This window comes from Rhodotorula graminis (assembly GCF_001329695.1).
Source record: "Rhodotorula graminis WP1 unplaced genomic scaffold RHOBAscaffold_8, whole genome shotgun sequence".
In the NCBI taxonomy this organism is placed as follows: domain Eukaryota; kingdom Fungi; phylum Basidiomycota; class Microbotryomycetes; order Sporidiobolales; family Sporidiobolaceae; genus Rhodotorula; species Rhodotorula graminis.
Window position 1 is genome coordinate 236,787 of NW_017264935.1, and position 21,203 is coordinate 257,989.

Below are 21,203 nucleotides of genomic sequence, written 5' to 3' on the forward strand. Positions count from 1 at the left end.
TTAGCATAATTCTATTACCAATATTTGGTGATCTTTAATACAGTCCAGCATATAGTTAATAATCGACCCCAAGCAAGGTCGTAGAGCAGGGTTACGTGCAGTTGCAGTAATTAGTCCTGAGAATACTACTCCAATTCCAACTCCCGCTCCGGCTAGTCCAATAGTAGCTAGTCCTGATCCAATGTATTTTGCAGCTTGTAGCATGGTTAATGTGAATTTAATAGCCTCGTCACACCGTACAGCGCCCATAATAATTAAATTAACAGAGGGTTAGGTGTATGGCAGACGGAGCTCTAAGTTGCAGCAGTGGTCTAGAAAAATTGAGTAACTAAACATGCCGTTCTTTTCACATTAATATTGACTATAAGAGAATAACTTTCATTATAATAAAAAAGGTATTGGCCTTCCTTAAAAAATAAAGGCTGCTTTCCGAAACAGGGCTCTGTTTATTCAATAAACCGTCACTCACTTATATTTAATATAAAAGCTTTGATTAAAAGTAACTGTATCAATTTACATAGGTTGGCTTAGTTCAACGGTAGAACACTAGTTTGTGGATCTAATGATCCCAGTTCGATTCTGGGAGTTGACCCTTATACAGTAATAGAGGGATTATGGGACTGATGGCTTCAAGTTATGGCCACAGGAAAGTCCTAGATGATTATAGCATATCCTATAAATAAGGAATAGCTAAAGCTATGGTTACTTACAGAAAAATTGGGGGGGGGGAGGAGCACGAGGGCGAGAGGCGGGAACGAGGGGACGCACAGTACTCGGCGAGCTTGGCGGCGTTGACACGGGGCGTGGGACGGTCCATGGTGCGGTGCGCGGCGTCGAGTGCGGTCGGGAGGAACGAGGCAGAGCCGAGGCGAGATGAGGACGACGGCGGCGAGGCTCGCGGCCGCTCTCCCTCCCTCTGGTGCTGTGCCGTTGGGGTGGAGAGCTCGACAGAGTCCTTGCGCCATCTCTGCACCGCGTCCGCTGCTCACTGTCGCGAGCGGAACTCTCCTTCGCCTCCTCACGCTTGTTTCATCTTCTCGCTCGACGACGGACAGCTCTCGCACCGCGCTCTCTCTCGCCCTCTCGATAGACAACGCCATCGATGAGAACAGAGTGCTCGAGAGAAGGCTCTCGAAAGACGAGAGAGACGTGAAGGGAGGTGCACGGTGCGAGTTAAGAATGGCAGCGAGTCGTGCGCGGACAGGGATCTAGTGGGTCGAGAGGCGGGGGTATCGTTACTGTGGGTGACGGTGGACGACGTGACGACGACGCAGGAATACAGACAACAGAGGGAGGCGACGAATGAGGGGGAGGAAAGAGGTCTATCTCATGGCGGGTCCTCGGCGCTTGGCCTGCCTGCGGCTCGAGCGGAAGATGAGCCACACGCCGAGCCACACGGCTGCCGCGACGACGAGCGACCCGACGGCGACGATGATGAACAGGTTGTGCGGCGCCTTGCGCCCGTCGGCGTAGTTGTGGTCGTAGTCCGGGTTGCCGTTGTGCGGCACCGTCACGTTCATGCCGAACATGGACGTCCAGATGTTGATCGGCAGGAACGTGAGCGTGACGATGTACAGCTTGACGAGCGCCATGTCGGTGCCGCGCTTGGCGCCGACGAGCGAGAACCGCAGGAGCGACAGGTACGCCGGGTGGTCGTGCGCGAGGATGGCGTCGTAGAAGACGAGCGATTGCTGCATGGCGACGATGTGGTCTGCAAAGGAAGGCGAGAGGTCAGTGGCTCGCTCTGGGGGAAGAGGAGGAGGACGACGAGGAGGCGCACCTTGCAGGTCGCCGATGTAGACGGCGATGTCGTGCTTGGCATCGCTCTTGAACAGGCCGAGGTTCTCCTCCATCGTACGCTTGCGCAGACCGCGCACGACGTCCATCTTGGGCCCGAGGAGCCGGCTCAGGCCCGTCACGAGCTTGCGCATGTCGGTGATGCGCTTGAGCATGACGGACCGGTCGAACCGCGTCTGGCTGAACAGGTTCTCGTCGGGCTTGAGCTCGCTCGGGATCAGGCCGCCGTCGACCGGCTTGTCGCGCGAGAGCGTGCGCAGCTCGACGCCCTCGTGGTCGACCAGCATCGACGTCTTGAACATACGTGTCGTCTCGCGCACGAGGCTGCTCGGGAGCATGCGCAGGAGCCCGCCGGGCAGCTGCATTCGGGGCAGGAGCCGCAGGACCGTCGTCGGCGCGAGGCGCTCGACCGTCGCGTGCTTGATCGACGCCGACGAGACGTCGCTCGACAGGTACTTGCGGTCGTCCTCGGTCGGCTCCTCGACGATGATGCCCATGACCGACTCGTCGAACACCTTGCGGCCGGCGAGGACGGCGACGCCGGACGGGGCGGCCTTGGGCCCGACCGAACGCTCCTTGCCGTTGCTGAGCGGGTCCGACAGGAAGGCGTCGACCTCGTTCGACTCGCCCTCGATGTAGTCCATGATCGGGAAGAACGAGTCGACGATCGAGTCCATGAGGCTGTAGGCGATCCAGTCTGTGTGCGCGGCGACAGGCGTCAGTTCGTGGAGAGGCGAAGAGAGAGAGAGAGAAGGGCGAGGACGCACGCGACGAGAAGTTGCGCGAGATGCCGAACTGCTGGAGCTTGCCCTGCACACGCTCGACGTGCTGGTCGAGAGGCTCGAAGTGGAACTGGGGGCGCGACGACAAAGTCAGGATCCTCTTGCGAGAGAAGTGCCGGTCGGCCGACGACGAGGAAGGGTAGCGCACGGAGATGATGCCGTCGCCGAACACGACGAGGTACAGGTTGACGGCGCCGACGCCGACACCTTCGACACCCTCCTTGCCGCCGACGCCCTCGACAATGTCGACCCGTCCTCGCCGTCCCGAGCTCGCGCCGGGCACGCCCATCGGCCGGTCCTTCTCGCCGCCGTCGGCGCCCGCCGTCGTGGCGTCGACCGTCGCCGTACTGCTCGAGGGCGAGGTCGTCGGCGAGGTGTAGCGAAAGTACGACTCGTCGAGGGCGCGAAAGACGACGAAGTAGTAGCCGAGGGTGGCGAACGACTCGATCTTCTCGCGCGTCTCTTGGTGCAGGATGTCCTCGATCGTGAGCGGGTGAAGAGGGAGGAACTGCGAGGGGGAGGGAGGCGAGTCAGGGATCGGGCTCGTCGAGCGAGGCAGAGAGGGCGTGACGAGGGCGCACCTTGCGCAGCTCCCTCATGTCGGCGACGCTCGGGCACATGACGTCGAGCCACCAGGCCGGCCCATGCTCCATGGCGCGGTTCTTGCCGAAGCGCTTCTCCTCGGCTCGCGCCGTGCGCTTCTCGCCTCGAAGCCGGCTGCGCGCGCCGAGAGCCGGCCCGCCTGCGACGCCTGGCGTGATGGCCGGCGTCGCCGCCTCGCTCGACGCTCCTCCAGCACGCGCAGATGCCGACGCCGTCGAGGTCCCGGTGCTCGCGCCGAGCGGGCCCTCCTCGTCCTCGAGCGCCGCCTCAGCCGCCGCTAGCGACGGCGAGGGAAAGTAGCTCGCCTCCTCCCTCGTCGGCGTCTCGAGCGCCGCACCGCCGACGCCTGCGCCCATGTCGCCCGCGAGGCCATCCTCCTGCTGCCGCTCGAGCCAGAAGGCCTGGAGCCGCTCGAGTGCGGGCCCGAGCGTCGACGCCGTCGTGAGGTCAAAGACGGGCGCCGTCGACGTGCCCTCCTGCAAGGGCATGGGCGTCGGCGTGGGTGCGTGTAGAGGTGTCGGGATGGCGGAAGGTGGCGGCGTGGCGCGAGCGCCGGAAAAGAGGTGGGCGGGGTAGGCGAGCGTCGGGCGGGCGAGGAGAGGGGTGAGGAGCGTAAAGTGGGGCGTCGGCGGGTCCCACTCCGAGTCGCTGTCCGAGTCGGACGACGAAGAGGAGGAGGACGAGCCCGAGGACGAGTTGCGCCAGAAGCGCCACCCGCCCCACGTTGATGCGCTCGAGCGGGACCGTGACGACGAGCCGGCCGTCGACGACCGCGACGAACCCGACGTCGTCTCGGACGAACTCGAGCTCGACGAGGATGACGAGCTGGACGACGAGGACGACGACGAGCTCGTGCCCGACGCGTTCGACCCTCGCCGCTTGCGCCGGCCGACCTTGCGCAGCGCGCGCCGCACCTTGTGCCGCGCCGAGCGGCCCGACTTGCCCGACCTGCCCGACCTGCTGGATCGCCCGCTCGTGACCGACTCGGCGCGACGGCCGTGGCGGTGCTTGCGCCGCCGATTGCGCTTCTGCTTGTTGGGCGCTGGCGTGTAGAGCGGGTGCGGCGTGCGGCGGCGCTCGCGGCCGCTTCCTCGACGCCCTAGCCGAGCGCCGGGCGTCAGGAGCTCGTCGCCGAGGTCGCCACCGAGCGGGCCGAACGCGGGCGAGTTGGGCCGCTCGCGGTGGATCGACGCGGCGTCGTCGTGCTCCTCGACGGGGCGGTGCAAGGGCGACGTCGCGTGCTGGAGGATGGGGCGCAACGGGATGGACGAGTGCGCCTGGGGCGAGTGGGACAGGTCGAAGTGGGTGCGGAGAGGAGGGGACGAGGGCGAGTGAGGCTGGTGGGCGAACGAGCGCCGGTCGGCGTCCGAGATGCCGCTCGTGCGGTGGCGGGGGGACGGGGCGGCACTCGCACGCCGCCGCATGAGGGTGGGGCTCGGGCACTCGAGGGCCGGGTCGGGGAGGAAGAGGTCGGGCAAGGGCATGTCGATAAAGTGAGGGCGAGGCGGACGAGCGGCGACGCCGGGCGACTGGGCGTCGAGGACGGCGAGCCCGGCCTGGCCCATGTCGCCCTCGAGGCTGTCGCGAATGTCCTGGTCCTCGGCGGCGTCGCGCGCATCGTCGCCTTGGCGGGACGAGCGGTCGTCTGCGCCCAACCGGGTGCGGCTGTCGCGCGAGCGCATGCGGTCCAACGCTCCGAGCTCGGCGCCGTCCATGGCTTATGCCATTCGCCGGGACGAGTGAACGCGGCGCAGAGCTGCCCACGATGGGCTGGTGGTCGAGGTCTGCGGGAAGGCCGGGGAGAGGGGGGACGGGTGAGCTGATTTGGCCCGAACGGCGCCGCGAAGGCGCGCGGCGGGCGGGGGAAGGCTGCCCCGTGTGCACTTGGCCCACGAAGGGAGGTCTGGGTAGAGAGCGTGTACTCACAAGGGCCGAGTCGCCGCCGCCGGGATGTTGCGAGATGAGGGCGACCGAAGGCGGTGCGGTCGGTTGGCCGGGTGGTGCGCTCGGGCAGGTGTGCTGGAGAGCACAGCAGCGGTGCAGGGGTCGACGCAGCCAATGCGGACGAGGCTCGACGACGACGAGAGCCGGGGCGGAACCAACGACCGCTCTGCTGCACGTTCCTGGCTGGTCCTTGCTCTCGCGGCCGCTGCTTGCGGCTTGACGAGCTCGCGCAGGGGTACACGGGTGTGCGCAGTACCACGCGACTCGCTCTCGGTGCGCTCTCGAGCCAGCAAGTGACGCTCGCCCTCGCCCGACCTGAAATAGCTCTCGCTCGCAGTCGCTCGACCAGCTGCGTAATGATACAGGCGCACGGCTACAGCGCCACCCTCAGAACGGCAACGACGCCTTGCTCTTGTTCTTGGCGTCGGCCTGCGCCTGCGACACGAGGGAGAGAGGACAGGGTCAGGCGCGAGGGACGGAGGAGAGGGCGAGAGCGAGAGCAGAGGGACGCACCTTGCGCCACGCCGCGGTCTTTGCGTCTGCACCCTCGAGGAGCTTGGCGAGGTGGGCCACGCGCGCCTCCTTCTTGCGCTCCCACAGCTTGCCCTTGAACGCGGCGCCCTTGCGGCCGGCGTACGGCCCAAACTTGTCGAGCGCGAGCGCGTCGAGCACCTTGGTCGCCGGGACGTGCGGCGACGACTGAAGCCTCCTGCGTGCCGGGTCTAGCCGGGCGGCCGGGGTCTGGTCGGGCGAGGGCGAGGTCGAGGTCGAGGCGACGGGGGACGACTTGGCGAGCGGGGAGGGAGGGAGGACGTCGGCGGCGAGGCCGAGCGCGTCTGCCTCGCGGCGGAGCTTCTTCTGGCGGCGCAGCGAGTACCGTGGTGCGGTCCAGGACCTCGCCTCGGGCGACGCCTTGGTGGGAGCGAACGGGTTGCTCGCGCCGGCAAACGCGGTCGGCTCGGCGCCGGGCGTCGTCGGGAGCGAGGCGGGCGACTCGCGGGCGAGGAACGAGTAGAGCGGGAAGCGCCGTGCTGCGCTCTTGGCACTCATCGCGCGAGAGGCCATGGTCGGGTGGAGCTGAGCAGGCGATGAGATGGTCGAGCGAGGCTAGCACATCTCCCTCCCGCCTCTGCTCTTCCGGTAGAGCTGCGGAGCCTCTCGTGTGCTCACAGAGTCTCTCTCGCCAGGCTCGAGGCGCGAACGAGCCTCTGCGCACCACGCCCGCCTCGTCCTCCTCCTCGCCCTCTTTCTTCATCACCTCGACATGCTCCTCGCTTTCCCTCGCTCAGGAGGCCAAATCCGACTCGCGCAAGATGTCGAGAATAGTGCTCAATGCTTCGATGCTACAGTGTCACCTCCCACTCTCCCTCGCCCACTCCTCCACTCGGCGAACGAGCTCTCCCCGCGGCGGATCTGGCCGACTCGGTGCCGCTCCCGCACCACTCGCTCCGCTCCTGAGCACGCTCGTGCTCATCGCTCGCCTCAGCTTCGCGCTCGGTGCGCTCCTGCTGCGCGATGCCGCCGCCTCCTCCTCGACCCGGACCGGCGCCGGCTGCGCGACGACCGTTGCCGTCGCCGGCCGTCGCTGCCCCGACCTTTCCCTCGCACGGCGCACCTCCTGCTGCGCCGCGGCGGGTAGCGCGGGTACGGGCGGGACGTTCTCGCTCGCTCGCGCCGATGCGCCGGAGCGGCGACTCGCTCGAGGCGTCGTCGGCGAGAGGGGCTCGGGCTCGGGCTCGAGCGCGAGCGCGGCGTGGTCGACTGCTGCGCCGGCGACCGACGAGACGAGGCTCGGCTGCGTCGCTGCGGTGCGGATGGGCGAGAGGGGGAGGGCGGAGCCGAGGGGAGCTGGCGAGGTGGAAGAAGAGGTCGGCGCGGCGGGCAGGGGAGGGATGTCGAGTCTGCTCGGCCGGAACGCGTTGCGCAGGCTCGCTGTCGACTTGCGCAGCTTGAGCAGCCCGCTGCGGATCGTGCCCGTCTTGCTCCCGCTCGCGCTCGCGCTCGAGCCCGCTGTCGCCGTCGCGCTTCCTGCGCCCGAGTCGGTCTCGCTCGCCGAGGCGGCCAACGTCGAGGTCGACTCGGTGCGCGGCTTGGGCTTCGACTTGGACCGTGCGCGGCCCTGGGACCGGCCGCGGCTGTGCCGCTGGCAGGAGGAAGGGGTGCGAGGGAGCGCCTCGGTCGAGGACGAGGCGGTCGAAGCGAGGTCGAGCGGGGCGGTGGCGAACACGGGTGCTGGGGAGGGCGGCAGCCAGGCGGGTGGCGAGAAGGAGGGATACGGGGACGGGGCAGGAGGAGGAGGACGGACGAACGGCGAGGGGAAGCTGCTCTCGACGGCGGCGTCGGCCGTCGACGGTCGGCGCGACGCACGGCTCGCGACGACGACGGGCTCGACGGGCTCGCCGCCATAGCGCCCTCGAGTCGTGACGGACGCCTTGCGCTTGAGCACCTTGGGCGGCGCAGCGTGCACGACCGTCGTCGAGACCGAGCGGAGCGGGCGCGGTGGCGGCGGCGCTCGGCGCAGCTCGCGGTCGACGGCGGTGTCGGCGTCCTCGTCGGACAGCGCGACGAGGTTCGAGAAGGGGGCCGCTGTCGCCGAGGCGAACGACGACTGCTTGCGCGGCCGAGCCGGGAGCGAGGTCGAGACGAGGAGGAGGCGGCTCTGCTCGGCGCTCGGCGTCGCCGTCACGGCGCCTGTCGACGAGCGACGTCTGTCGAGTCGAGGGCGGATCGGGATGGCGCGTGCTGGCGAGGGCTCGGCCGGAGCTGCGAGGCTTGCGGCGTCGCTCGTCTCGGCGGTCGCGGTCGAGAGGCGGGTGTCGGTGCGCGAGAGGGACAGGCGGGACGTCGACGATGCCGCCGTCGAGATCTGGCGAGATCTGGCGAGCCCTGCGAGTGCGGGTCGGAGAGGTGAGCTTGTCGTGCCGGCGAGTTTCGAGCGAAAGACGGTCGTGGACGCACCGATGCGATCTGCCCCACCCTCGTGCTCGCTCGGCATGCCCGTTACTGGGCTGGCCTCGTCGAGAGCTTCTCCCTCGCTGAAGCTTCGCCTGCCCTGGCGCAGGCTGGTCTTGCGCCCGACCGACGACGGCCCGAGCGTTCCCTCCGAGCGCTCCCGCCCTGGCCGCAAGGGGACGATGACGGTCGGGCGGTTGGCGGTAGTCGTCGCGAGCTCGTGCGAAGGCGGTACGGGTCTGCGGTGGGCGGTAGGGTGGAAGTGGGCGCGGTCGAGCGAGTCGGAGCGATTCGAGGCAGGCATGGCCCGCAAGGTGGACGTCGCTGCTCGAGGTGGTGGACAAGGATCGCCAGGCGAGCCGACGCTGTTCGAAGCGTTCGGTCGAAGCGATCCTCGGCTCGGGTAGAGCGGAGCGTCCGTCGGCGACGGCTGCACCGGAGAGGCGAGCGGCGTCCAGAGTTCGGGGCAGACGGGCGTCGGTCGCGCGCTGCGTGGGCCGCTTGGCGAGACGAGCACGTTCTTCGAGAGCAGAGCAGAGCAAAGAAGGAGCGCAAGGGAGCTTGCACGGCCCGAGGAGAGGCGAGCGGGAAAGACGCCGAAGTCGGACAAGGGGTAGCGAGCGGCCCTGTCGCGCGGCTGAGGTGTGTGCGCAGAGTCGGGCTGCAGCTGCCGAGCTCAGCGTCGACGCAGGCTCGAGCGCGATCGAGATCCCGGGGCACAGGAAAGGAGGTACGAGCGCCTTGACGCATTCGCTCCTTGTTGCCGGATCTGTTTGCTAATCTCGGCCGCCTACACAAGCACAGCCCGGTTAGCTCAGTCGGCAGAGCACCAGACTCTTAATCTGGTGGTCGTGGGTTCGAGCCCCACATTGGGCGAGCTTCTTTTTGGCCTTCTCAACTCGCTTTCGTCGTATCGAGGCGGCCTCTTTCTTTTGCTCACGTATGCCCGAGGTAGAAGAGCTTTCGCTACCGCAGAAGGTGGTTCGAGAACGAGCCTGCGACGACGAGCCGTTGAGCGTCTCGTCCGCGACCTTGTCCTTCTCCGCGCATCGTCGCGACGCTCCCCTTTGTCTGGTGCAGCTCGAGATCTGCGCAGTGCCTGAAGCCTCCGTTGCATGCACTCGAGCAGCGTTCCAAGAGCGACGGTCGCGCGCATGCAGGCAAGCAAGCGTGAGAAGGCCGAACTCTTCGACTCCCGGCGGCTCGCACGGAGCCTCTCTCGCTGCTCTCGCGCTCGCACGCCGTGGTCGACCCTGTCGCACTGCTGCAGATCTCGCCGAAAAGCGAAAGCTTTTGGGAGGGAGGGCGAGAGAGGAAAAGGGCGTCGGTGACGCAGCGGAGCGCTCGGAGCGCGGAGGCTCCGCGTCGGCCGGGTGCTTGCCTCGAAGAGGAGGAGCGCCGAGGCAAACGCGGCGCACTCTCGAGAGAGCAGCAGGCAGCCAGCTGCCAAGCCTGCGCGCTCGAACACGGCCGCCTCCCTCCGCCAAGGTGTTTGTCGCCGCACCTTCTCCTCCTCGACAGCCGCCACCACCAGCTGCTGCGCCGCACGCACCACCACCCCAGAGTCGTTCCCCCCGCACAATCTCGAGTTCGACCGCTCCCCTCGGTCGGCCTCCCCCAGCTCCCCCTCTCTCGACGGCCAACCCTCGTCGACCTCGACTGCGCAGCATCGCAGCACCCTCTCGCCTGTTCCAGAGCCACTCAGCCGTCGTCCAGACCTGCACCAGACGACGGTAAACCCAGCAGCCATGGCCAGGTGCGTCCGCCGTCCTCCCCTCCGAGTCTGAGACGGCCCCTGCTCCGCCGCTCGTCATGCCGAGGGCAAAGCTGACCTTTGTGCCGTGCGCCCAGCAGGTCCAACCCGTTCGACCAGCCGTACTCGCCCAATGGCGGCCCGCAACCGTCTGCCCCTGGAGCCGCCGCCGCCGCCGCCCTCGCCCAGTCGTCGTCGTCGTCCTCGGCGCCAGCACCGCCTCCGATCGTCGTCCAGGACGACTCGCCGTCGCAGCCCGGGTCCCGCCGTACCGACAGCCCGGCGCGTCACTCGAACCACTCGCACGAGCACTCGGACGACACGCTCGGCGGCCAGACGATGCTCAACACGAGCCAGGGCACCACCCGTTCAACCGCGAGCGGCCACCCTCGCCGCGTCCAGTTCCCCGCCGAGCTCCCCGGCTCGAGGGGCGAGACGCACGTCGCCATCGACATGGCCGACAACCCGTCCGGCGCCGGCCTCCACCGCACCCCGTCGCGCAACCTCGCCTCGCCCGGCGCGTCCGCCGAGCTCGCGCGCGCCCTCGAGGCCGCCGCCGAGAACACGACCGACGACGAGGACGACTACGAGCGCGACTCGCGCTACCCGGCTTCGGGCTCGGGCCCGGCGTCGCGCGCGGCGAGCTCTGACGGCGACCCGAACGAGCGCCTCGAGGCCATGAAGGACAACATGGAGGTCTTCGTCGACCCGGGCGAGCGCGATGGCCTGCCCTCGCTCAGCCGCCGCAAGCCCGAGGAGGCCAACGCCAAGGCGGCGTGGAACCTCGTGCGCGGCCTCACGCTCAAGAACCAGCAGAGCAGCCTGCGCCGCCGCAAGGCGGCCGGCGCCGACGCGGCGGGGCCCGCCGGCTTCTCGAGCGGCACCGGCGCTAACGCGGCCGACAACGAGAAGCCCGACGACGCGAGCATCCGCAGCGACTCGCGCGTCGGCGGCTTCATCGACCGCATCAAGGAGGGCAACCTGCAGGACATCCCGCCGCAGGCCCAGTTCTCGTCGTCCGGCATCGGCTCGGGCGGCATCCTGTCGGCCCTCATCGCGCTCCAGCAGCAGCAGCAGCACGGCGACTCGCCGTCGGCGTCGGGCTCGGCCACGCCCGCCTCGATGGGCCCTTCGTCGCGCGCCGGCTCGATTGTCGACGTCGACTCGGACGACGACGACGACGAGGGCGAGCGCCTCAAGTTCCTCGCCAAGCTGCACGAGAAGCGCGCGCAGAAGAACCGCCTGCACCACCTCGCCGAGGGCTTCGGCAGCGGCGCGCAGGGCGTCGCCGTCGGCATGAGCCGAGGCGCGCAGGGCGTCGCGACGGGCGTCGGCCGCGGTGCGCAGGGCGTCGGGCGCGGTGCAGGCGCCGTCATCGGCACGGCCGGGCGAGGCGCCGGCGCCGTCATCGGCGGCGCGGGTCGAGCGGTCGGCGGCGTCGGGTCGGCGCTCGGCGTCAAGCCCGTCTCGAAGAGCAAGGCGGCGTCGGCCGACAACTCGCCGGCCAACGGCGAGACGGGCGACGTCAAGAAGCGCGACAAGAAGGGCCTGTTCGTCCGCACCGACGACTCGGCCAAGCCGCACAACAGCGTCTTTAGCGGCCTCGTCGCCGGCTCGGTGCGTCCCGCTGCCTCTCTCTTCCTCTCCCTCTCCCTCTTCCTCACCTGACGTTCACTGACTCGGCCTCCCTCACGCAGCAAAACCTCGCCGGCATCGCGACGCCGGGCGGCACGCCCCTGCCGGCCATGTCGCGCTACGAGTCGCACCCCGACTCGCGCAGCCGTGCGGGCAGTGCGGGCTCGTCGACGCAGGGCTCGCCCGTTATGGGCCGCTCGACGGTGACGACGCCGCCGCTCACGCCGGGCGAGAGCAAGCGCAACCCGTTCAACCTCAACCTCAAGGACCTCCCGACGCCGCACTTCCACAAGCCGGGCCACTCGCCGAGCGGGCACTCGCCGCGCAAGGAGATCGGCGAGTACTTTGTGCGCGAGACCGAGGAGGAGCAGGACCGCAAGGCGTGGGAGAAGGAGAAGCGCCGTCGCCGCAAGGCCAAGGCCAAGCGCAAGGAGCAGGAGCGCTTCATCACGCAGCACGTCGCCGCCATCCTCGAGCGCCAGCAGTTCATCATGAAGCTCGCGCGCGCGTTCATGATGTTCGGCGCCCCGTCGCACCGCCTCGAGGCCCAGATGCAGGCCACGGCCCGCGTCCTCGAGATCAACTGCCAGGTCATCTACATCCCGGGCGTCATGCTCATCTCGTTCGGCGACTCGGCGACGCACACGTCCGACATCAAGGTGCGCCCGTCGTCCCTCGCCGTCCCTCTCTCGTCCTGTCGGCGACCGTGCCTGACCTTGCCTTCCCATTTTCCCCCTCGCGCAGTTCTTGAAGCAGGCCAACGGCCTCGACCTCGGCAAGCTCCTGTCGGCCTTCCTCGTCTACTTCAACGTCCTGCACGACCGCGTCTCGGTCACCGAGGCGTCGAGGGAGCTCGACGAGCTCATGATCGCCCCGCCCAAGTACAAGCTGTGGCAGCAGCTCATCATCGGCGCGTGCGCCGCCGCCTTCATCCAGCCGTCGGCGTTCTACGGCTCCTTCATCGACTGCCTCATGGCCATGCCGCTCGGCGCCCTCCTCGTCCTCGTCCAGGTCCTCGTCTCGCGCAACGACCTGTACTCGTCCCTCTTCGAGTGCGTCCCCTCTCGCTCCCTCCCCTTCCCTTTCCTCTTCTCGACCGAGTACTGACACTCGCGCTCCCTGACAGAATCGTCATTGCCTGCGTCATCGCCTTCTTGGCCGCCGCCCTCGCCTCGACCAAGTACTTTTGCTTCGCCGCCGTCGTCTCGGGCTCGATCGTCCTCATCCTGCCCGGCTACATCGTTCTCTGCGGGTCTCTCGAGCTCGCCAACCGGTCCATCATCTCGGGTGCGTCGCCTCTCCCCCTCGTTCGCCTTCTCCATGCGGCCCTGACTGACCTGACCTGGGCCTCCCTCTCCTCCCTCTCGGCCTTCTCGTATCGCAGGTTCTGTTCGCCTCGTCTACGCCATCCTGTACTCGCTCTTCCTCGGATTCGGCCTGTCGATCGGCGCCGAGATCTACCAGCGCATCACGGGCCTCGACATTGCCGGGTTCGGCGGCTCTCAGTCGTACACGTGCAGCTCGCTGCGCGGTCCCGGCACGCCGTGGTACATGGACACGATCCCGCAGTGGTGGTGTACGTCCCGACGCTCCTGCGCCCGACCCTTTCTCAAGGATGAGACTGACTCGCCCTCGCTTGGACCCGCAGACTTCCTCACGATCCCGATGTTCCTCCTCACGCTCGCCGTGCGCAACGGCCAGCCGCTCTTCCGCAAGGAGACCCCGGTCATGATCCTCGTTGGCTCTGCGGGTGCGTCCCTTGCTCCTTCCCCTCGTCGACGAGCCACCGAGAGCGTGAGCTCACCCTCTCCCTCCCTCTTCCTCGACCGACAGGCTTCGTGTCCAACTTCTTCTCGGGCAAGGCGTTCCCCAACCGTGCCGACATCTCGTCCGCCATCGGCTCGTTCGCCGTCGGCTTCCTCGGCAACCTGTACGGCAAGTTCACGCGCGGCTCGCCGTTCGTCGTCATGGTTCCTGGGTCCGTCTCTCTCTCTGCCTCTCCTCTCCTCCTCGCGCCGGTCTGATCAGCAAATTGACCCCGACCCCTCGCACACACAGTGTCCTCGTCCAGCTCCCGTCCGGCCTCAGCAACGGCGGCCTGCTCAAGTTCGCCGAGGACACGAGCGACACGAACGCGTTCACGTGCACGGCCGACGGCAACGGCGGCTACACGAACTGCGTCCAGTCCACGAGTGACTCGACGGTGTGGTCGAGCGGCTTCCAGACGGCCGAGAGCCTCGTCGAGGTCGCCATCGGCTTGACGGTCGGGTGCGTCCCTCTTCCCCTTCGATTCTCTCTCAAGCCGACACAGCTAACTCTCTCGTGTCGTCACCTACAGACTCTTTGTCTCTGCGGCACTCGTCAACCTCCTTGGCGGCGGCCGTCGTCGCGGCACCAACCTGTCGTCGTTCTAGGCGACCGGCACCTTGTCGACGCTCAGGCCGGTCCTTCAGCGACGCTCCCCCTCTTTCCTCCCTTCCTCGGCACCGCAATAGACCCTCGTCCCTCGATACACCGTACAGCCTCTCACTCGTCGTTCTGGTCGTCCTCGTCCCCCCTCGTCCTTCTCCCTCCCTCGTTCCTGTATCTTCCCCTCCTCTCCTCGCCGTGCGGCCCTACTCAAGAAGGGCTCGCCTCTTTCACTACACTCTTCGATCTCGTTTGCTGTCTAGAGCCCTCCCTTCTCCTTATAACGCCCCGTCACGACGCTTCCGTTCTCTCGTCGGCCTCGCATGTTCTCTCTCTCGCTCTCTTCCCCCACGGACCCTCTTTCTTTCCTGCAAAGCCAGCATCAGTGTCCCTATGTCGAGCCTGTGCGAGCCACGCGAGAGCACGCTAGCGGCTGAGAGCTTGACCTGCTCATCGTTCCGCCGACTTCCCCGCGCTCGCTCGCTCCTCGTCGTCCTCCTCGTCGCCTCTCTCGCACAGCATGTCCAAGATCCGCCACGAGTGGTGCGTCCGAGCGATCCTCTCTCTATCCCAGCCCCCCACTGACCCGCCTGTCGCGCCCGCGCAGGTACCAAACGGACCAGGAGGTGGTCGTGAGCGTCTTCATCCGCAACGTCAAGGAGGACGACCTCAAGGTCGACCTGCAGGAGCGCAGCGTGAGCCACAGAGCACGCTTGAGCGTCTCTCATGCGCCCCGCTGACTCTGTCGCACCCACAGCTGTCCCTCACCGTCTCGCTCCCCACCGGCTCCGACGTCGTGTTCGACCTCGACCCGCTCGCGCACCCGATCGACCCGAGCGCGAGCACGCACCGGGTCCTCCAGCCCAAGATCGAGCTCAAGCTCAAGAAGCAGGACGCGGCCAAGTGGGGCAAGCTCGAGGGGGACGAGCAAGTCGCCGCCAGCATGGGTCCGTCCTCTCTCGCCTCTCTGCTCGCCCGTGCCCTCTTGCAGGTGGTACAGGCGAGCTCGATCGCGGGCTTCAGAGCCGCTAACGAACCTTCCCTCCCCTGTTCCGCAGCGACGCCGGTCGAGAAGTCGACGCAGCACGCCTACCCGACCTCGTCGCGCAAGCAGCACAACTGGGACGCCATCGTCAAGCAGTCGGCCGACGAGGACGAGCAGCTGTCCAAGGAGTTCTCCAAGGACCCGAACGCCGGCGGCGACGCGGCGCTCAACCAGCTGTTCCAGAAGCTCTACGCCGACGCGACCGACGACCAGCGCCGCGCCATGATCAAGAGCTATCAGGAGAGCAACGGGACGGCGCTCAGCACCGACTGGACCGACGTCAGCAAGGTGCGCCCCCTCTCCCCCTCGTCACCTCGCGCTCTCGACCTCGTTCCCTCGCTGACCTCCCTTTCGGCCTCGCAGAGGAAGGTCGAGACGCTCCCGCCCGACTCGATGGTCGCCAAGAAGTTCGGCCAGTAGCGCGGTTCTGCCACTCGGACCCGCCTCCTCGTTTCCCCCCGCTCCTTTCCCACCTCGTTCCCCTCGCAGTCAGTTATCCCCCCTTTCGCTCGTCTCGCACCTCACGTCGTTCCTCGTGCCGCCGTCTCGAGCCTCGCAATGCATACCCGTCGTTCTCGTACTTCTCTCTCGTGCCTCGCCGCAGCCGACCGTAACAGGAGAGCGCGAGAAAGCGAACGCCGAGAGCGAGAAGAGGCTCGAGCGAGAAAGGGCTCGAGCGAGACGACGACGGAAAGGGAAGCATGCGGGGTCCTCGCCCGCTCTCTCTTTGCACGAGCCGCGCAGTCTAGTCTACGTCCAAGTCCCTCGCCGACGGCCCAAAGACCCGCCCTCACAACGCCGTCCACGCCTTCCACGCCCTCGTCCCCTTTGCGACCCTCGCGCGCTCGTGCACCCTCCCCTCGTCAAGCGCGCGCTCGACCGCGCCGCCGATCGACAGGTACACGTCGCACGCCGCCCGGATCCCGCCCCTCGCCTCGCGCGGCAGGCGCTCGATCGCCTCGCGGCTGTGGGCCGCCATGGTGCGCGCCCGACGCAGGAGCTCTCGCCGGTCGGGCGTCATGTCGTCGACGGGCGTGTCGAGCGCTCGCCCGGGGAGGTAGATGCGGTGGATGCCGAGGTCGGCGGGCACGTCGCGCGCAATGTTGACGAGCTGGAGGGCCTGGCCCATCTCGCGCGCGGCGGCGAGGATGGCGCGCTGCTCGGGCTCGGGGACCGACGAGGCGCAGTGCGCCCACACGAGCTGGACGCACAGGTCGGCGACCGACGACGCGACGTTGTTGGCGTACTCGAGCAGGTCGGCGTCCGTCTTGATCGGCAGCTCGGCAGGGATCGAGCTCGAGTCGGCGCCGCTCGCCTTGTCGCCCGCACAGGCGAGGAACGACAGGTCGGTGCGGAAGCCGGCGAGGAGCTCGTCGAGGGGAGGGCGCGTGATGGGCAGGAGGGCGAGGAGGCGGAACGAGCCGCGCTCGGGCTCGCTCAGGCCGGGCAGGGCGGCGGCGATGGCCTCGTTCGAGACGCGGACCGGGCGCGAGGACGACGTCGATGTCGCAGGAGGATACAGGAGGTCGAGGCACGCCTTGATCATGTCGATGTTGGCCTCGGCGGCGGCGACCGACGACGCGTTGTCGACGAGGTCGTCGCACACGCGGCACCAGGCGTATCTGCGAGAGGCGGGTCAATGACAGTCCCTCTACGAGAGAGAGAGGAAGCGAGAGACGCACAGGGAGAGAAGGTCGAGGCGCAGCCGACCGTCAAAGACCATGCTCGCCGTCGAAAAGCTCTTCGAGTGGACCGACAGGATGTCGATGGCGGCGCGCAGGTCGTCGATGCGCTGGCCCTGCTTGGCGTCGGGCGAGTTGACGAGGATCGGGCCGAACTCGCTGAGCGGCGGAAAGACGGACGAGGTGCCCTTGTCGTACGAGCGCAGGTCGTGGACGGCGAGGCAGTGGTCGCTGCGGGTGCAGGAAGGTCAGTGACACTTCTCTCGGGCCGAGGGTGCGGCGCACGCACCAGGCGGCCATGCCAAACACGATCATGACGTTGGTCAAGAGGAAGAAGACGGCCTCTCTGCGAGCGCGGGCGGGAAAGTGAGCGAGTTTAACGAGGAGAGGGCGAAAGGCGAGGACGCACTCGATCTCGAGCCCGCGAAAGTCCCACCCGAGCTTTGTCCCCTGCTCGATGACCCAGGTCCCACGCTGCAGAGCGCGCGCATCGAGCTCCCACAGGAAGAAGGTCGGGGCGAAGATGGCGAGGAGGAGGGTCGCTCGGGGCATGGCGCAGATGTGGTCGGACGCGACCCACCTGCAGGAGCGAGCGAGAGTTAGTTCGGCGCCTCGAGATCAAGGGAAGAGACGTGGGGACGCACCAGAGCAAGGTGAGGAACGGCGCGACCCAACCGACGATCAAGGCCAGGTAAGTGCCCTCGCCGCCCTCCTCGAGTTTGGCCCACGACAGGGCAAAGACGCCGCACAGGAGCGCGGTGCCGGTCCACTTGAAGACTCGGCCGTCGCTCGGGTTGCGCGGAAGGAGCGTCGCATGGACGATGGGCCGCGTGAGGACGGCGTACAGGGTCGAGGTGAGGTAGGTCTGGACGAAGAAGAAGAAGACCTCCTCGTACGGGATGGCGAACAGGGTTGGGCCGACGACGGACGAGTCGGGGTAGGACCAGATCTGTTGCGGGGCAGGGCCAGAGCGGCAAGTCAGCTCTCGTCGCGGCTCAGGAGGTTGGACGAGGAGGAGGACGAGGGGACGCACGCGGTTGCGGATGAGGTACGAGTCCCAGGGTATCGTCGCCTGCAGGAGCAAGACAGTCAGTTCTGTGCACGAGTGCGCGCAGTCCCGTATCGGCAGAGGGGCGTACCGTGACAGCGATCTGCTCGAGGAGAGGGAGGAGGGGGAGCACAAGGTCAGGGTTGGCCAACTCGACGAGACGAGAGCTCGGGACGCACCGTGATGAGGAACAGGGTCTTGTACACGTCCCTCCAGGTCCTCAGCTTGCGGAACACGAGCCAGAGCGCGACAGAGGGAGGGATCGTCCAACGCGCATGCCTGGGGGACGCCGACGGGTGGTGAGCCGAGGCTCGGCTGCGCGGTGGAGAGAGAGAGGGGAAGAGGGACGCACACGAGCCAGTAGTCGTAGCCGCCCATGAGCCGCAGACGAACAGAGAAGGCACAGACGAGAGAGGTACCGAGACGACGACGGCGAGACGGCGAGATGAGCGAGGTTGCGGACGGCCTTGCTGGCTCGTCGAGGCCAAGCTGGGGAGCGCGGAAGCCGCGGAGCAGAATCGCCAGAGCCGGGCAGCTCGGCCTTGCGGTCGGTGCGCGGGGGAGGGAGAATACAAAGCGCGCTTACGACCAAGTCAAGCAGCCTCGTAAGGTTTGAATCTCGACTGGTAGTTTGAGCCGAATTGGCGACCGAGTCCGAGTTGCAGATCGGAGACACCAACTTTGGCCGTGCATCATCATCATCCTCGCGCACTCGCTTCGGCCTCCCCTCGCTGCGCAGGCCTCTCTGCCTCGTCGCTCTTCTCACTGCTACCAACGCACGCACTCGCTGCACTGCGCACCGTCGTCGCAACCCGCCGCGCACCGACCTCTCAACGCGTCACGCTCAACGAGGCGGGAACTCGTCCTCCACCACCCACCACGCGCCACTCGGCCTCGGCCAGGAGCACCTCTACCGCACCATGGGCGCACGCCCACACCCGTTCCGCGAGGGCAACTATGCCCCGGTCCGCGACGAGCGCCAACTCGAGCCTTGCACTTGCGAGGGCGAGCTCCCTCTCGAGCTCGCAGGCGGGTGCGTCCATCTCGTCCCCTTTGCCCTCTCTCCCTCTGCACCTGTAGCTGACGACTCGCCTCGACAGCATGTACGTCCGCAACGGCGGCGAGCCTGCCCTTGCCGAATCGATGCGGGACGACGCTGCGCCGGCGTACCACTGGGTCCGTCTCCCTCTCCCTCTCTTTCAGGCGCTCCCTCGGTCCCAACTGCGGCAGGACCTGACTCTCGTACACACACAGTTTGACGGCGACGGCATGCTCACGGGTGTCTACTTCCAGGAGGCGAGAACGGCGACCGGTCGACGGCACCTCGTCCCGACCTTCGTCAATCGCTACGTCCTCACCGACGTCTACCTCGCCTCGCACGCCCTCGGCCTCAAGACGCCCATCCTCCCGTCCATAGCGACGCTCGTCGGCTCGATCTGGACCCTCCCCCTCATCCTCCTGGCCATCTTTCGAGCCGTCTTCCTCGCCTTCCTGTCCTTCTTCACCCACTCGCCCCTGCGCCACCTCTCGGTCGCCAACACGTCGATCCTGTGGCACGACGGTCGGGCCCTCGCGTCGTGCGAGAGCGGGCCTTTGACCTGGGTCACGCTGCCGGCGCTCGACACGGTCGGGTACTGGAGCCTCGAGGGGGACGACGGCGAGCCGGGACTCAGGGAGGGCATGATCGGCTGGATGAAGGAATGGACAACCGCGCACGTGCGTCCACCCTCTCACTTGCCCCGGTCTCCCTTTGCGTCGACGGCCGACTGACGCTCGGCCCCCTCTTCCGCAGCCGAAACGCGACCCGACGACGGGCGAGCTCATGCTCTTCCACATGACGTTCCTCCCGCCGTACCTCCACTACTCGGTCATCCCGTCGACGCCCGCCGCGTCGGAAAAGGCCGAGCCGACGCCGCGCATCCTCGCCGCGCCCGTCCCGATCTCGTCGCCCAAGATGATGCACGACATGGCCGCCTCGCGCGAGCACTCGATCCTCCTCGACCTCCCCCTGTCGCTCAACCCGCTCAACCTCGCCGTCGGCAAGCCCATGATCCACTACGACCCGGCACAGCGCTCGCGCTTCGGCGTCCTCCCTCGTCACGCGCCCGACCTCGTCCGGTGGTTCGAGGCGCCGCCCTGCATCATCTTCCACACCGCGTTCGCCGCCGACGTGTACGACCCGCACGACTCGACTCGGGTGGACGCCGTCGAGCTCGTGTGCTGCCGCCTCAACTCGCCTCGGCTCGTCTACGCCGCCGGCAACCTCGACCTCCCTGTCGCGCAAGCGCTCCCCGCCGGCGCCAAGGAGGCGTGCGAGCTGTACTACTACAGCTTCTCGATGTCGTCGCCGACCGCCACCTCGCCCTCGCACGCCTTCCCGCTCTCCTCGATCCCCTTCGAGTTCCCGACCGTCCCACAAGCTCGCGTCGTCGGCCCGGCCAAGTACGTCTACGGCTGCTCGATCAAGCACGGCAACTTTGACGCCGCACTCGGCGGCGCCGCCAAGATCGACTGCCTCGTCAAGGTCAACGTCGACGCCCTCGTGCGGCGAGGGCACAAGCGCGCCGAGGCGGGCAAGGGCGACTCGGAGCGGCCCGTCGACGAGCGCACCGTGTCCGAGGTCCTCGCGCAGCAGACGTCGCGCACGTCCAACGACGACGACGTGCCCATCCGGATCCTCCAGATGCCGCCGCGCCACTACGCGCAGGAGTCGTCGTTCGTCCCGAGGGCGAACCCGAGGAGCGAGGACGACGGGTACCTCCTCACGTACGTCTTTGACGAGCACCAGCTCGACGAGGCGACAGGTCAGCCTCGCGACGGCGCGACGAGCGAGCTGTGGGTCGTCGACGCGTGGGACCTCGAGACGGTCGTCGCCAAGGTCAAGCTGCCGCAACGAGGTCCGTCCAGCTTTCCCTCTCTCTTTCCCTCTCTCCTCCCGCTCTCGCCCAGGTCCTGACTCTCCTTGCCCCTTGCACACAGTACCGTACGGCCTGCACGGCAACTGGTTCACGGCCGACGAGATTCGCGAGCAGCGCGACGTCGCCAGCGTGCGCAGCCGACCTTAGACGCCGGTTATTCTTCCCCTCTCTCTCTCCCCTGTTGTTCTGTCTGTTGTAGAAGCACGCCAAGTCATCTTCAGCATCACCTGCTCGAGCGAGAGGGAGCCGAGAAGGAGAGTCGCGCGAGCCTGCCTCGAGAGCACGAGCAGTCGAGCTGCTCTCGCATGAGGAGGAAGCAGGCCAGTACGACACAGCCGTCGGCGTGACTGCAAGACTCGAGCGTCGCTGTCGAGACGAGCGAGGCGATAGAGCGCAGGAGCGGGGCAAGATGCGCGTGCCGAAGACGCGGTGGCCAGCCTCGCTCGAACGAGCGCGTCGCAAGCCCATCGGGCAGCACGCACGGAGCGCTAGCACACCAAAGAGCTTCCTACGCTCCCCTCGCAGAGCCACGGAGGCGGTGATGGCGCGCTGTCGAGGCGGACGAAGCGAACCTCGTCCGGACGAGCGGCAGCCCGCTCTCTCCACTACAGATCGGAGCTGCTGCGGGTGCTGTT

At 67.3% G+C, this 21,203-nt stretch overlaps 6 protein-coding genes and 2 non-coding genes across 8 annotated transcripts in view; 5 read left to right on the top strand and 3 right to left on the bottom strand.

Annotated features, from left to right (window-relative positions):
* RHOBADRAFT_66558 (uncharacterized protein) overlaps positions 1–844 on the bottom strand; it is a 1,718-nt gene extending 874 nt beyond the window's left edge. Inside the window, exon 1 of the mRNA XM_018419009.1 lies at positions 769–844. Within this exon, the coding sequence (XP_018270268.1) occupies positions 769–817 (49 nt within the window). The 5' untranslated portion in view covers positions 818–844. The remainder of the gene's footprint in view (positions 1–768) is intronic.
* On the top strand, positions 522–592 carry RHOBADRAFT_t57. Its single transcript has one exon. It is a non-coding gene; the product is annotated as a tRNA-His (tRNA).
* Positions 845–1,322: 478 nt separating the features above from the next.
* On the bottom strand, positions 1,323–3,232 carry RHOBADRAFT_37187 (uncharacterized protein; the record flags this gene model as incomplete). The annotated part of the gene is made up of 7 exons (XM_018413415.1): positions 1,323–1,711; positions 1,781–1,997; positions 2,412–2,494; positions 2,565–2,649; positions 2,728–2,786; positions 2,928–3,087; positions 3,161–3,232. 7 exons carry the CDS (start codon positions 3,230–3,232, stop codon positions 1,323–1,325), a joined length of 1,065 nt encoding a protein of 354 aa, XP_018270269.1.
* A 5,649-nt stretch (positions 3,233–8,881) lies between these two features.
* On the top strand, positions 8,882–8,954 carry RHOBADRAFT_t58. Its single transcript has one exon. It is a non-coding gene; the product is annotated as a tRNA-Lys (tRNA).
* A 2,700-nt stretch (positions 8,955–11,654) lies between these two features.
* RHOBADRAFT_37188 (uncharacterized protein) lies at positions 11,655–14,268 on the top strand (the record flags this gene model as incomplete). Its single annotated transcript, XM_018413416.1, has 8 exons — positions 11,655–12,125; positions 12,211–12,518; positions 12,593–12,753; positions 12,851–13,042; positions 13,115–13,216; positions 13,300–13,444; positions 13,525–13,734; positions 13,805–14,268. The coding sequence occupies 8 exons, from the start codon at positions 11,655–11,657 to the stop codon at positions 13,878–13,880; spliced, it is 1,665 nt and encodes a 554-aa protein (XP_018270270.1). The 3' UTR covers positions 13,881–14,268.
* Positions 14,269–14,395: 127 nt separating this feature from the next.
* On the top strand, positions 14,396–15,340 carry RHOBADRAFT_44707 (uncharacterized protein; the record flags this gene model as incomplete). The annotated part of the gene is made up of 5 exons (XM_018414468.1): positions 14,396–14,418; positions 14,483–14,570; positions 14,633–14,822; positions 14,934–15,208; positions 15,284–15,340. The coding sequence occupies 5 exons, from the start codon at positions 14,396–14,398 to the stop codon at positions 15,338–15,340; spliced, it is 633 nt and encodes a 210-aa protein (XP_018270271.1).
* Positions 15,341–15,710: 370 nt separating this feature from the next.
* On the bottom strand, positions 15,711–18,028 carry RHOBADRAFT_54075 (uncharacterized protein; the record flags this gene model as incomplete). The annotated part of the gene is made up of 9 exons (XM_018417140.1): positions 15,711–16,542; positions 16,603–16,833; positions 16,892–16,948; positions 17,012–17,182; positions 17,247–17,551; positions 17,636–17,674; positions 17,742–17,753; positions 17,830–17,929; positions 18,003–18,028. The coding sequence occupies 9 exons, from the start codon at positions 18,026–18,028 to the stop codon at positions 15,711–15,713; spliced, it is 1,773 nt and encodes a 590-aa protein (XP_018270272.1).
* A 542-nt stretch (positions 18,029–18,570) lies between these two features.
* Positions 18,571–20,715, top strand: RHOBADRAFT_37197 (uncharacterized protein; the record flags this gene model as incomplete). The annotated part of the gene is made up of 5 exons (XM_018413417.1): positions 18,571–18,683; positions 18,751–18,826; positions 18,905–19,366; positions 19,443–20,547; positions 20,630–20,715. The coding sequence occupies 5 exons, from the start codon at positions 18,571–18,573 to the stop codon at positions 20,713–20,715; spliced, it is 1,842 nt and encodes a 613-aa protein (XP_018270273.1).
* Positions 20,716–21,203: the final 488 nt, after the last annotated feature.